The following is a 13,934-nucleotide window of genomic DNA, read 5'->3' as shown; positions in this document are numbered from 1 at the left end:
TAAACTTAATCGGGTCTCATTTTATTGTGGAATTACCTCATATCATCTGGGATCAGACCCTTATTTACACTGTTACATTCCCACAATTGTAAGCAGGGGCTTTCCTAATGTACTCTGGGAGATTCCATAGCCCCATGGGGGTTTTGTGGACCTCACCTTCAGCGACTTCCTGTCATCACAACTGCTGTTACACACAACAGCTTCCAGTCTAAAACCAAAAAATAAATAAAAACACTTGGGGGAAGAAAGGCAGCTGGAAGTTGACAGATGGCTGGTAGCACCAGCAAGAAACATGAATTTGAATTGCATGTGCTGACATGGGCCAGAGACCTTGTCACTGCTTATTGTATACTTGGTAATATGTCAGCACAAGGGGGAATCCCGCTCATGTAGCAGTTGCAGGCATTGCCAGCCCATCACCACAGGCACCCCATACCCTCACTTGGGGGTGGGGGGTATGCAGCACTCCACACTCCCCAAAGCTGCTCAGAGCTACTTTCTTTCAAAGGCCGTATGCTGCTTGGCTCAGTTTGCTGTTTTAAGCTTCTTGCTCGGCCCTTCCTGATGGTTCTCTGCATGTTCCCGTTTCTTTGAGACCGGGGTCGACTTGCTAGCCTTGTTCTCGCTGTTCGCCAGCTTCTCTGAAGCTATAATAGCCTCTTTCAACAGGCGCAGCTCCCGCTTCTCCTTCCGCTCCTCCATTTCCACAATCTCATCAGCAAACAGAGCCTTCAGGGGCTGGATCAGCTTAGGGATTGTCACAAAGTCCCCAAAACACACCTGAAAGGCAATTAGTTTCAGATTGACATTCACTGGGAGGGGAGATGGCAGAGGAATAGCATTTTGCTCTGTGCCTCTGTTTCCCCTTACACCCTTTGTCTCATCCATTTACACCTCAAGCTCTTTAGACCAGGGACACTCATTATGTCTGTCTAGCACCCAGCCCAGTGGGGTCCAGATCGCAATACAGGGGCAGTGGGTGTTTCCTTTTCTATTTATCTCCGAATCCCCAGAGAAGGCACTGTGTAAAAAGATCTCTTCTGAGCACAAGGCAGGGAATACACAATATAAGAGTTAACGGGCACCAATCCTTCACCTAGTACTTGTTCAGTTCAATAAGTGCAACAAGTTTGTGTTTAGTAGCCTTTTGCCATGTAAAGACACACCCAGAAAGAATGCAGTGAGGTGAGGGGAAGGGGAGGATGGCACTCAGTGCACGGATTATACCTAAGGTAGCAATAATGCTTTGACACCCAGGGGCACTTTGGAGAGGACACAGTGGCCCACAGACAGGCAACCCCCCTGGATCGCACACCGGGGAGCATATCTAGAACACCGATTTAGAGAGGGCCAATGCATACAAAGGCATCTTTCTGGGAGACAACTTGACCCATTTAGATGTGGTAATTGCTATGTAAGTGCTGTGGTGGCAGCAGAAAGCACTGGAAGGGTGGGCAGGAGGGAGAGGCGCTGCTCTCTCAGAAGTCAGTGTTAGGGGCGCCTTGCTATGCTATTGGAGACCAGAGAGCTCTAATCCTCAGCCTGCAGAGGATTAGGTTAGTGCCAAGGGGAATTCAGATACTAGAAGTGTACGCCCATCAGTCTGTTAGTCCTGAAAACGCATGCACCTGACTCACACAGAGGGAGGGTTCCAGCATTGCCTGGGAGCGGCTGCTCTAACATTGCCCCACAAGGTTCCCTCTGGACAAGTGGCTTTTCAGTTCTTACTGTGCAAGTGGCACAGAAAGCCCTCTCCTTTCACACTCATCCTCTTGGCCTCTACACCAGTGGAACCAGGCAAGGCAGGCTCCTGGGCACAAAGCCAGCAGCCAGTGAATATTGTAGGCATGAACTCCCCTATGTTTGCAGCAAGGCCATGAAAGGACAATAGCTGCAAAACTAGCCTTCTTCAGAAGAGCTACCTCTGGACACCTCCCCAGCTGGCAAGTTCACCCAAGCATATTCATTGTGGCAACTGAAGACTTCACCTCCAGCTGGTGAGCTAACAGTCCACCTCTAGCAGAGATTCCCTGTACCCAAGGAAGCGCTGCCAGTGGAACGCATTGTGCCCGGGAAGCTCAATGAAAGTCTCCTATTCTGGGTTCAGCAACAGATCTGCAAACAACCCGAGTTTCAGCCCAGTCCAGCTCTCTTGAGAGCCTGGCTTCAAGTTCCCAACTTACCCTCATGTGATCAAATGCGATTCCAACCTTGTCAGAGAAGTCTGCACTGAAGAGCGGGATCTTGGCGTACCGCTGGCTGAAGTGATTGAGTATGATGAATTCTGCATTCATCTTCATCCCAACCCCAATCGCCTGGGACGTCGTGCTGCAAGGGGAGCAAGACTGAATGGTTAGTGGAACTCTGGTGACCACACGGAGAGGCCAGACAGCACAGCCCTCTCCATGAGGGGATCTGGAGGCAGCGTTACCAAGTGCTAATGCCCCAGGCTTTACCCAACACAGGCAAAACGTGCCAGCTGGAGCTCAAGTGCACGAGAACTTGAATTGCTCTTATTTTAATCAGCCAGTGCAGGAAGACAGCTTGCTCATCAGCAGATGTGGCATACAGTGAGCGAGTCACACTTGCCCCTCCAGCAATGAGGAGGGGGCAAGCAAGGCTGCAGTGAGCTGGGTGTTCACCATTTTTTAGAAGAATTCTGGGAGCATGGAGTTTACTTGCATGCTTGTCCCTGGTGGTGCCAGCTTGTTATTCCCACCCCCCTCCACCCCCCCATCCCATGTACCAGAACCACACCCACATCCCTCCCCCTTACCCATGAGCTGTGCTTGGGTCTTCTCTGCACCCATGTAGGGCACAGTGCTCCCCTTCTTACCCCCTTTGAATTGGGCATTCACAAGGCACATACCAGTCCTGAAACACGCAGCTCAGATCGGTCCCAAAGTGAATTCAAGAGTGAGAGGGGTGCCAAAATGATCCAAGTCCTCACCCCAATACCAATGGGTAACCAGCTAAGGGCCCCTCTAGCAGAGCACATTTCTCCAGCTACCCAGCTGTATAGTAACAGCTCCCTACCCTGAGGGGATGCCCCCTGTGTCCAGGTTACAGAACCAGTTAGTTCACCATCAATAAGAGGTCGAACTCTCAAACTGGGATCCTCCAGAGCCTGGAGATCTGCGTGCACCCAGGACATCCTGGGCAACAGAAACTGCTTTCATCACCAGCTCTGAGGGCCAAGCCCAGTTCTGTATCTCACTCCTAGGAAGACAACCAGTTTCCCAGAAATACCCTACCTGTGTGTCTTCTCTATTGCCTCTTCTTCCAAGCCATCCTCTAACGTTGCTTCATGGATCAGCAGTGTAGCATCTTTTCCTGCGTAAGACCGTATATTCATTCCGTACTTCTGGTGGAACATACCACGTTGGGCGGGGGGGGGGGGGGCGCGTCGGGGGGGTCATCAACTAGGACACGTTCTACATTTATTAGAAAAAACAAGGAGTCTGGTGGCACCTTAAAGACTAATGGATTTATTTGGGCAAAAGCTTTTGTGGGTAAAAACACATCACTTCTTCTTCTTACCCACAAAAGCTTATGCCCAAATAAATCCATTAGTCTTTAAGGTGCCACCAGACTCCTTGTTGTTTTTGTGGATACAGACTAACTGGACACCCCCAATACTTGACACTATGTTTATTAGGGGACAAGTGTGCTTCTCTACCCCCCAGTACTTCCAGCAGTGAACCAGAAAGAGAGGCAAAGATAATGCATCCCAATCCTTGTCCCACCTGATCAGTGTAGCTAGGGTTAGTTATAATACTTGTAGCACACAAGTTAACATACAGAGCTGTTCTGCACTCAGTTTCTACTCAGAGCCCAAGACTGCCTCCCTGCAGCATTTGAGATGAGACACCCCAACACTTGCAAGAGCTGATTATGGAGGATTTATCGACATCCGTTTCACTCACTAACAGGCCAACAACTGTTGGCAAAGTGATTACAGCGTGTTTTCAACTCACCCATTCGGACCAAGGCCTCGCAGGGCATCGTGTCACCAGAATAGACGATTTTCCAGCCAGATGTGTGTTCCATCGAACAAGCAAAGGCATTTTTACAGTGCCGGACCTCGCATGTCTGGAACTGAACAGGACCACAAGTGTTATCCACCATAGGTTACCCCTACACTCTTCTTGCTGCCTTCTCCTGGCTGCCAGCCAGCTTACCTCAGCAAAGTCAAACTTCTCCAGCAGTGAGCTAATGAGAGCTTTGGCTTTAGGTCCAACGACATTTGCCCCTTCCACCAGAAACCTGGCAGGAATCATACTGCAGAAGAAAACGGGGAGACATTTAGGAAGTCAAGGCTTCACTGAAAAAACTGTTCATGTGAGCAGAGCAACACGTTCCATTTGAGAAACGTAGACCTGTCCTGGGGAAATCTCACCTAGGTCTGTGCTGGGGCATTCACGTTTTATTTTTCCAACTTCAGATTGTTCATCCTCAAACCCTTCCAAGTCCCAGGGCAGGTGCCTTTCCCATGAGAACACCCTCCCCCTCCACGCCCTTTTGCACAGCTCTCCTCTCATTCTCTCTTCCCCCACCCTTCCTCCATAAGCAGGGAAGACTCATCCACCAAGTACCCTCTTCCCATCATCAAATTAATTTCCCCTCCTGGAATCTTTGCTCCCTTGTTCCCCCACTCTCTTGCCTGGGCTGTTGCTTCATGCCTGTTTTATCTCTGCTCAAGGTCTTGCTAGGTTGCTGGAGTGCCATGCAAGTTTTGCATCATCGCATAAATGGCTAGTACAATTCAGCAATGTCAAGCCACATCCACCCTTTTCAAACTATAAAGTATGGAAACACGCACTGGGGAGAAGTCAGAGCATCCTCCGCTGCATTAGTGGAACTGCCTGCAAAGCACCCTGGATTGAGATGTTACTGCCTGACATTCTGAGCTATTAGTGCTCTAGTCCAAGCGCAGCAGCACTAACAGCTGGAGTGCCACGTCTGAACAATACCAAAGAGATCACAGGCCTAGAAGGAGCCTATTCTGAGCAGATCTCAGCAACTTCCAAAGCCATACAGTGCTGGACTGCTTCCCCCCAGTTGGGTCACATGGCCCTGTAACTCCAGACACAGTGTAACACAGAAGGAGCCTGGCTACCGAAAGGTCAAGTCTAGCTAGTGGTATGCAACTGCAAAACCTAAAGTGATCCTTTGACATAAGGCCTCAGCATTCATGCCTCCTACAAACAAACAAGCAGGAGCTTTTCCAAGTGCTCAGCATTGGGCTGACTCTGCCCCTACTGAAGCAAATGGGAGTTCGGCCATACACTTTGACAAGAGCAGGGGTAGGCCAACATTGACAGTCTGAAAAGCCCACACAGTAGAACAGGACACTGGTTTTAATGGTCTGCCATCAGAGGCTACTGGGAACAGAACTTTCTAATGGGTGCCAGGGAAGGCAATAGGATTTCCCCCAGAGAACCTCTGCATTGATGCTTGGTAGGAGTTTATAATGATCTGAGAGTCAACAATTAACAGAGTGCCCACTGGGGCCACCTTCCCCCTCAAGGATCGCCCTGCTAAGCACATGTGACCTATAACAACTCAAAGAGGAGTGCAAGTTTCATGCCAAAAGCTGCTGGAGTGCATCGAAGTTCCTTTGTGCTTATGCAGTAGCCAAAAGAAAGAAACTGGGTTGTTGCCTGCAGAGTCCTGATCTGTTCCAAGGGGTATGCAGCCTGGCCAGTCTGAGCTGGGTCTGCCTGGTGGCTGATTACAGAGCCTCACGTCCTAGAGAAGTTTTGTCGTTACTATGAGAGTTTGAATTGCAAGGATTTAGACTAGATTCTGCTGTGCATGCTCACAGGGAAAGCTCTCAATGCCCAGCCTTCTCAGCTTGTGTTTTGGCCAGTGGTGCTCAGAGTACTGGAGTTGCTGGAGGAATTCTGTTCCATTCTCAATGCTTTGGCCCCCGATACTGGCTTGTTACCACCCATCATGAGGTGTTGACTTGACTAGCAGCAGCAAGGGCTGCTCTTAAGCGAATCTATTTCCTTCCTGTCGGAGTTCTCAGAGCAGTTTTGGACAATGGCTCTCCATCTAAGGAGGAATGCCCCAGAGTTCTATCAGTCCCCCTCAATGCATATCACGCTGTGGAGGAGGGGTGCGGAAGAGAAGAGACTGGTGGCTTCGGCTTGCAGATGAGAGTCAGTGGCTGAGGCTTGGTCCTGACAAAGACGAGGTGACATGACTGTCATGACAACCATCACATGTGCCACCATCAGCTATGTCTTTGTCAGCTTGGGATCAGACACAGCAATGGCCTCTATCTTGGGAGATCTAACTCTCCCCCCCCCCCCCCCGAGGAACTGACACAGGACACGGCAGCTCACTGCTGGGAGCACACTATGCCACTTCTCCAGAACCTGCCTCTCCTAAGAGGCACTCAAAACGGAAGGCTCATTTTTACAAGATAACCTGTCACCAGTCCTTCAAGTACCCAGTAAGCCTGCCTAGACCCTGGGGGGCTGCTTTCTACCTCTTCCCTCAGGATTTAGTGGGCAGAGTTGGGTGATTATAGCTCAAGAGTACACACCTGGGAGGAAGGGACTATCATCCAGAACCAGTAACAACTAGCAGGTTAGCCCATTAAGGCAACAGGAGATTGGGCAAGTGGGATCATGGCAAGGAAGGAGGTGGGGGCTAGTCAGCAGATACTGACTGGGACTTGGCTAGTCAACTGTTAAAGCTGACAACCCCTGGGTGAGTCCTGGTTGGCTTGTTCGTCATCATGCTGGCCCTGTGACATCCCCAAGTAGGGCAGAGCAGAATCCCTACAGGAACAGCAATCACCACCTGTCTGGAGCCGCGAGTCAGAAGCCAGCCTGCCCACTCAGGCTCTGACACAGGATATGGCTACACTGCAGCTGGGAATTGAACACCCCATCTCGGGTAGACATACAAGCTCTAGCTTTGAATGAGCCAGCGTGCTAAAAAATAGCAGCGTGGCTGTAAGGATGAGCCACCCGAGCACAAGCCGGTCCACGATCCTAGGTGTGGACATGGGTGGCTAGCCCGAGCCACTGTGACCACAATGCTATTTTTAGCGTGTTAGCTGGATCAGTGCTAGTTTGTGTTTTCACGTGGGCTGGGCAGCATGCTCCCCAACTGCAGCTTAAATGTACCCGAAGTGTCAGGGATGGGGTGCCTAGCCCAGGAACAAGAACAGCTCTCCCTTCAGCCCTGGGATCCCTGGCCTCAGGGCTGGGGAACAAACATCACCCTATGGGGCAAGGTCAGCGCTCTCCTGCCCCCAACTGCTGCAGTCATTAGCAGCCACTGCTAATGCCTGGCTCCCAAGCACGTGCCTTGGAATACAATCACCTGATCCTACACACTGAGTCCCAAGGGAAGACTAAGGAGAAACCAGCATCTCCAAGTACTCTACCAGCCTGCCACAAGGCTTGTGATTTGAAGCTGTACTCCAGCTCCACCAGTGCATGCTGCAAACCCCACCTGTGCGCTCAGGCTCCAGGGGAGAAAGGAGCAAGAAGGCAGTGTCTGAAGTGGGATATTTGAGATCAGCCCTTTTGGCTGGTTAGTTTTTGCAGTGAGGTGACATTTCGCTGCTAAGATTCTCTGATCAGCTGCATTTAAGTGCTCATCAATTGCAGAGATCAACTGAAATACAGCAGACAGGGCCTGTACAGCATACTGCACTGCAGCATAGGCAAGGCAGTGGTTTGCCCTGGCCCATGAATGACAAGGACACAGTGAGAGTATTTCCCACTAATTCAACTACCTGCGACTAGCCAGGGAGACACTCACTTGACGTGACCAAGAATCTTTTGGCAGTTGTCGTGGTACTGGTGTAGCCATGACATGATCTGCGTGGGCGCTATCAGCAGCAGCGGGCTTGATGGCTGACCAAGGGACGCCTGAAAGAGCAGAACAGGCAAGGAAGAGTCAGTACCAGGGAAATTGCTTCAGAAATAGTCAAGGGAGAGGCAGGTGTTGCTCCATTGATGTCAGTGGAACCACATCCACTGGCACCAGTGGTGAACTTGGCCCCAAGGTTTAAATGGCAGTGAAATAGCTGAGGTACTTACGAATGCGCGCTGTCTCTCCAGCAGAATGTTCAACAAGCCCTAGAAGGGAGAATATGGTGTCAGTTACTGTGTAATAAACCCACATCAGTGAAGCAGGGCAGCACTAACAGAGCTGATTTCACAGCCATTCCATCAGCTCAGTGAAGTGTGGGGCACCTCTTGAGGGACAAACCGAGGGACAAACTAGAGAAGGTCGCACATAAACTGGACCACTGCTCCTAGGCCTCCTCACCGATGCTGCCTCTGCCCAGATGTCTTTTGCCCTCCAGAGGAGTGAGAGAAGACAATCCTGTAGCCCAAACCCTTGTAAATCTGTGTCCTAAAACCTCACGTCTGAAAGCTGCAACCCTTATAAAGACTTGGGGCGGGGGGGGTGGGGGGAGGGAGAGAAGAGGGCATGGGGAGGAGAAACACTGCAGCTGAGGCAATGTCAGCCAGGAAGGAGAAAACCCTAACCTCCTTTCTGAGTTCTGTGCCATGGCTGCATTAGCGAGTAGCAGAGAACGCTCAGATCCAACACCCGCTGGTTCAGAAGAGCTAGTGACTAACCACTAAAGACCTTACCTGGATTCTGCCAAGGATGCAGCTGCCCCTTTCCCCACAACCCTTGGAGAAGGAAGCCCTTCTGTGAAGTGCAAGCCATCGGGGCACGAAACGCAGCCTGCCTGGATCAAGCCACCATGAAACAGGGAGCCTGCTTGTTTGCTGAAGCTTCTTGTGAAAGCACATTCCAAGTGGTGAGGAGTGCTGAATTTATACCCCTGGGAGCTCAAGAACCCCCAGAAACAGGTACTGTAAAAATCCAAGTTTATTCACCCAGCCCCAGCAACAGGCCTGAACCCAGGCTTGCAGGGACCAGTGCTAGGAAGAGACAGGATTAGTAGCAGAACAGAATTCAGCAAGGCTTGGGGATTCCACAGTGGGAAGAACAGCTTTGAGATACAGCTGGGAGGCTACAACCAATATTACATTTCAGGAACATCTAAAAACAAGGGCAACAGAATTGCATGCAGCAGAGCAGGGCGGGACATTTGATGGAGACACTGGAATGGTTAAAGAGCCAAGCAGGAGTGAAACATTCACAGGAGAGAATGAGTAGCACACAACAGAACTTTGTGACAAGAGCCACCACTGAAGTGGATACAGCCCACACCCAGCTGGGAACTTGCCTTCTCTAACCCACCCTCCTGCCCCACGACACTCACCGTGTGATGATCGGCATGGATGTGAGACACAAACACAGCTGCTGTGTTGCACAGGATTTTGTCCACCTGGTCCCCGTAGTGGCGACAGAGCTGGCCAAATGTTCCCTCCCCACAGTCCAGGAGCAGCGACTGGGTAGAGCTGGCGAGAGGAAAGAGCGAGTGTATTGCTGGCAGAATGGATAACAAATGAATGCTGCCCAGCACGCCAGCTCAGGGTGTGATCTGGAAAGGCAGCAAACAGCACGTCTGCCACTAGTGCTGTCTCTCCATAGAAAGGACCTGGAGGGGCTAACTCTGAAAGTTCAGTCTCCATAGTGGCTTCAGCTCTTGTTCTCTGACCTGATGCAGACAGGAATGGGGACACCTGATGTCCAGCAGAGTGGTGCTCTGAAGGCAGTCACAAGACCACCTTCCCCACCTACAATGAGAATCTTGAGTATGTTTGAACTAGTGACCAAGGTTCAACATTCCCAGGCCCATTCCCAATCCCTTCAGCATCTGGTCCATGATCTCCAAGTGAAGCACATCAGTATGCTGGCACATCTGTATAGCCATCCACATGACAAACCACTTCCCTCCCCTGGCAATTCCACACGTACTGGAAGGGAAAAGTACAGAGTGCCAGCATTTACCTGCTATTTATCAGGGTGGAGCTGACATTCCGGATTTTCATTGGAATTGCAGAGCCTGTTCCTAGGAAAACGATTTCTGGGTAATGCTCAGTTTTACCTAGAGAAAATATACAACATGCTTTGCATTAATACTGGCAAGAGCCCACTGCATTGTGGTATGATCAGCTCCCAGCCAGGTTAGAAGTTCAATATCGAAGCATAAGATCTCCAGATCCCACCTCAGGCTAGTCAGCTTGTCCAACTGGGTCTTGACCCCTAGCCTCCAAGCTAATGGAGTGGGGATGGGGAAAAAGGGACAAAAATCTTCTAAAATGATAGCAGGACACCTTGCTGCATGTCCGCCCAGAATGGAGGCAGGCGAGTCAGGACTGGGCTTCGTAGTGACCGACATACACTGCCATTCAATGAGAAGGGACATGGGCCTCATGGCAAGATTGCGGACAGGCTGTGCTGGCTTTTCCTGCAGTCATGATTTAGATGTTGATTCACTGCCCCTGTGTCACACAGTGGCATCAGTGCATAGCCAGATGACCAGAGCTGGGTTCCAGAGGGAGCCGGCTGTGGATTAGATGCTGTTCTTCGCATACTCCACCATATGGACAGCATGTTAGAGGAACACTGACTGTTTGGGATCACAATTTTAAAAACCCAAAGCAACCAGCGATAAGCAGAGCACTGCAGTAGAATGCAATGCTGGGGGTTTGCTGGCGATTAAACTCTCCCCTTACAGTGCTGGAGCCTCAAACCCAGCACCCTCAAGAGCTAAGAATGCGAACTGGCTTGTGCCATGTTGAATGACAAAGACCAAGTGGGAATGAGCCCATCCCATGCTCTGCTGGGCACTCACAGCGACCCTAACAATACGCTGAGTTCATTAGCTTGCAGAGCGATGGGAATATTTCACCTGGACAGTGTCCCCTTAGAACGCAAGTCCCCAGTTTGTTTCTATCCAACAACTCAACCCACCTCCCTGGTCAAGCCAGATTTATCTGCTACTTCAATCAAAGGGCCCTGCACACTCTCCTCACCTGACCTGACTGGCCCAGCCTGCAGGCGCTCTCTGCACTCCTTCACACGGTCCTGGAAGCCAGGGAGCTCCAGGGCTTCAGCCACAAATTCACTGGAATTGCAGACAGCAACCATATCCCTGAAAGGATCCACAGGCCACAGATCAGGATGTGGCTGGGGAGGGAGGGGGCAGCTGAAGAGCGTTTAATTTATGGGGCAAAGTGTCAAATTACTGCATAGATACTAGCCTAGTATGAAAGTTTCCTTAACAGTCCCCAGATGTGCCTGCTTTAAAACTACCATCCACCAGAGGGCAGTAAAACGCCACATACCCACGATTGCCAGCAGACTGCAGGAGGCGCATGGGCTCATGGAAACGGGTAACTAACTCCAGCAAGAGGGAATCATTGCATGACCTCAGGATTTAAGGCAGTGGTCCCCAACATTTTTCATCTGGTGGACACCAGATGAAGGACTGTGGCAGCGGTCGAGCATCTGCCGAAATGCCACCTCTGGATGACGCTGCTTGTCAGCAGCAAGCGGCATCATCCAGAGGCATCGCCACCGAATTTCGGCGGATGCTCATCTGCTGGCCAGTATGCGGGCACATTTAGATGGGGACCCCTGATTTAAGGGCTACATAGTGCACTGGGTCCCAGCGAGTCCTGCACAGCTCAGGGGCAGCGTACGGCACCATGTACCAAAAACTTCACTCACCATACTAGTTTTAGAGCCAATCTTCTTGCATGTACAGGAATATCCTGAGAAGGTTTCAGGACCATTGTCACACGCAAGTAGAGTGAAGCCTTAATGTTTAAACACAATCCATTCCCCTTCCTCACAACTGAATTTGAGACTTCCCTCTTCCTCTGAAGCCATCAGCCACAGCTGGAGACAGAACACTGGACAGGGAGGACCAGTGGTACAGAGACCTTTCTTAGATGGCTGGCGGGCAGGTCTTGCTCACTCAGGGTCGCAACAATGTGGGGTTTGGAAGGAATTCTGTCCCCCCTTCCCCATCAGACTAGCAGGTACAACAGTGTGTTCTGTTTTCACTTCTGCAGCATGGGGCCTCTCTCACCTGCTGGAATCATCTGGGCATGTCTCCCAGAATCAGTTCCCTGCCATTGCAGGGGTCTTGGGCACTGGTATCCCCTAGGTCTCTCCTGTTCTCGGCCTGGGGCACACCACCATTTAGTATCCGGAGGACAAATGTTTTAGTCTAACACAAGCCATGGGAATTGATACAGGGGTAACAGAGTGTAATGTTATGGCCTGTGATATACAGGTTGGACTAGATCAGTGGTTCTCAACCAGGGGTATGCATATCCCCAAGGGCACACAGAGGTCTTCCGGGGGTACAATCAACTCATCTAGGCATTTGCCTAGTTTTACAACAGGCTACATAAAAAGCACTAGCTAAGCAGTACAAACTAACATCTCATACAGACAATGGGCTTGTTTATCCTGCTCTATACACTGAAATGTAAGTGAGATATTTCTATTCCAGTTGGCTTATTTTATAATTAGATGGTAAAAAATGAGAAAGTCAGCAACTTTTCAGTTAGTGTGCTCTGACACTTCTGTATTATGTCATGTCTGATTTTGTAAGTAAGTCGTTTTTAAAGTGAGGTGAGCCATGGGCTATGCAAGACAAATCAGACTTGTGAAAGAGGTACAGTAGTCTGGAAACATTGAGAACCATGAGATTAGATCTAATGATTCCTTCTTGCCTTAAAACGATGAAATCTCTGACAGAAGACATACATTTAGGCATCCACTTGTACATTACACCTACAGGTCCAGTCAAACGTAGAGTCTAAGTGCTCTGGAGCACAGAGTCTTAGTAGAGATTTGTGCGACATTCAACAAAACGGGCCTTGGATTTCTTTGGCGACCACACAATGCAACCCCCCTCCACATCCCAACACACACACACACACACACACCCCACCCCCCTAGCTGTTAAAAAAAGTTTCTCCAGCGGTCCGATCCTGCACAAACTGGCCCAGAATCAGAGTGCAAAGGTGACTTCAAGCCACCTTTGCTGCATTACCATCATTTAGATGCTGAATGCTCCTTGATTTCAGCTCATCATCTGATCCTCTAAAATGACTTCTGCTCCCATGCAGGTGCCCCCCAAGGCAGGAGGCCAGATCTCTCTTCAGTTTATATATAACAGAGTACCAACCTCTGCCACTGCGGTTTGGGTCTCAGCTGATATTTCAGGAGGCATTCTCCCCGCACAACAGGAACGCTGAAAGTGGCCTCTTCTTCCTGGAGAGGAGGACAGAAGGAGCAACATGGAAACGTGCACGAGCTCACCTCTGCAGACATCTGCAGCTAGGCGTAGCCTCTTACCTGACTCTGGTAGCTGGTTAGCAGTGGGAAGATTTCTGAGTGAATAAGGTTCAGCTGAGTTTGGATCTTGTGGCTGCGGAGACAGTGCACAGTGTTTGCATTTTCATTAAGTATCAGATGTTCAGTTGTGGGTCCAAACCTGGAGAAAGACAGAAGGAATAGTAAGATACGCGTCCAGAAACCAGACTACTTCAGCTCCAACCCACTGCCGGGCACCTGATGCCGTTAACTAACCACTGCTCTCTGAACTGACACATGCCCTGACCCACAGCTGTTATAGTCTCAGACTTTAAGGTCAGAAGGGACCATTATGATCATCTAGTCTGACCTCCTGCACAATGCAGGCCACAGAATCTCACCCACCCACTCCTGTAACAAACCCCTAACCTATGTCTGAGTTATTAAAATATTCAAGTTGTGGTTTAAAGACCTCAAGGTGCCGAGAATCCTCTAGCAAGTGACCCGTTCCCCACACTGCAGAGGAAGGTGAAAAACCTCCAGGGCCTCTGCCAATCTTCCCTGGAGGAAAATTCCTTCCCGATCCGAAATATGGCAATTAGCTAAACCCTGAGCAAGTGGACAAGACTCACCAGCCAGCACCCAGGAAAGAATTCTCTGTAGTAACTCAGATCCCACCCCATCTAACATCCCATCACAGA

General features: G+C 50.2%; 1 protein-coding gene across 2 annotated transcripts in view; it reads right to left on the bottom strand.

The window, feature by feature from the left end:
* ELAC2 (elaC ribonuclease Z 2) overlaps window positions 1–13,934 on the bottom strand; it is a 28,578-nt gene continuing 14,644 nt past the window's right edge. For both annotated transcript variants that reach the window (XM_039501886.1, XM_039501885.1), the window contains exons 13-24: window positions 13,276–13,414; window positions 13,106–13,191; window positions 10,935–11,053; window positions 9,907–10,003; window positions 9,275–9,413; window positions 8,070–8,108; window positions 7,789–7,898; window positions 4,182–4,281; window positions 3,978–4,098; window positions 3,255–3,333; window positions 2,184–2,328; window positions 1–780 (exon numbers count right to left, since the gene is read on the bottom strand). In XM_039501886.1, coding sequence (XP_039357820.1) covers window positions 526–780; window positions 2,184–2,328; window positions 3,255–3,333; window positions 3,978–4,098; window positions 4,182–4,281; window positions 7,789–7,898; window positions 8,070–8,108; window positions 9,275–9,413; window positions 9,907–10,003; window positions 10,935–11,053; window positions 13,106–13,191; window positions 13,276–13,414 — 1,429 coding nt within the window. In that variant the 3' untranslated portion in view covers window positions 1–525. The remainder of the gene's footprint in view (window positions 781–2,183; window positions 2,329–3,254; window positions 3,334–3,977; window positions 4,099–4,181; window positions 4,282–7,788; window positions 7,899–8,069; window positions 8,109–9,274; window positions 9,414–9,906; window positions 10,004–10,934; window positions 11,054–13,105; window positions 13,192–13,275; window positions 13,415–13,934) is intronic.

The sequence above is a fragment of the Mauremys reevesii genome, linkage group 15 (genome assembly GCF_016161935.1).
Source record: "Mauremys reevesii isolate NIE-2019 linkage group 15, ASM1616193v1, whole genome shotgun sequence".
Lineage (NCBI taxonomy): Eukaryota > Metazoa > Chordata > Testudines > Geoemydidae > Mauremys > Mauremys reevesii.
The sequence above is the reverse complement of the archived record's forward strand: the minus strand, read 5'-3'. Positions and strand labels throughout refer to the sequence as shown.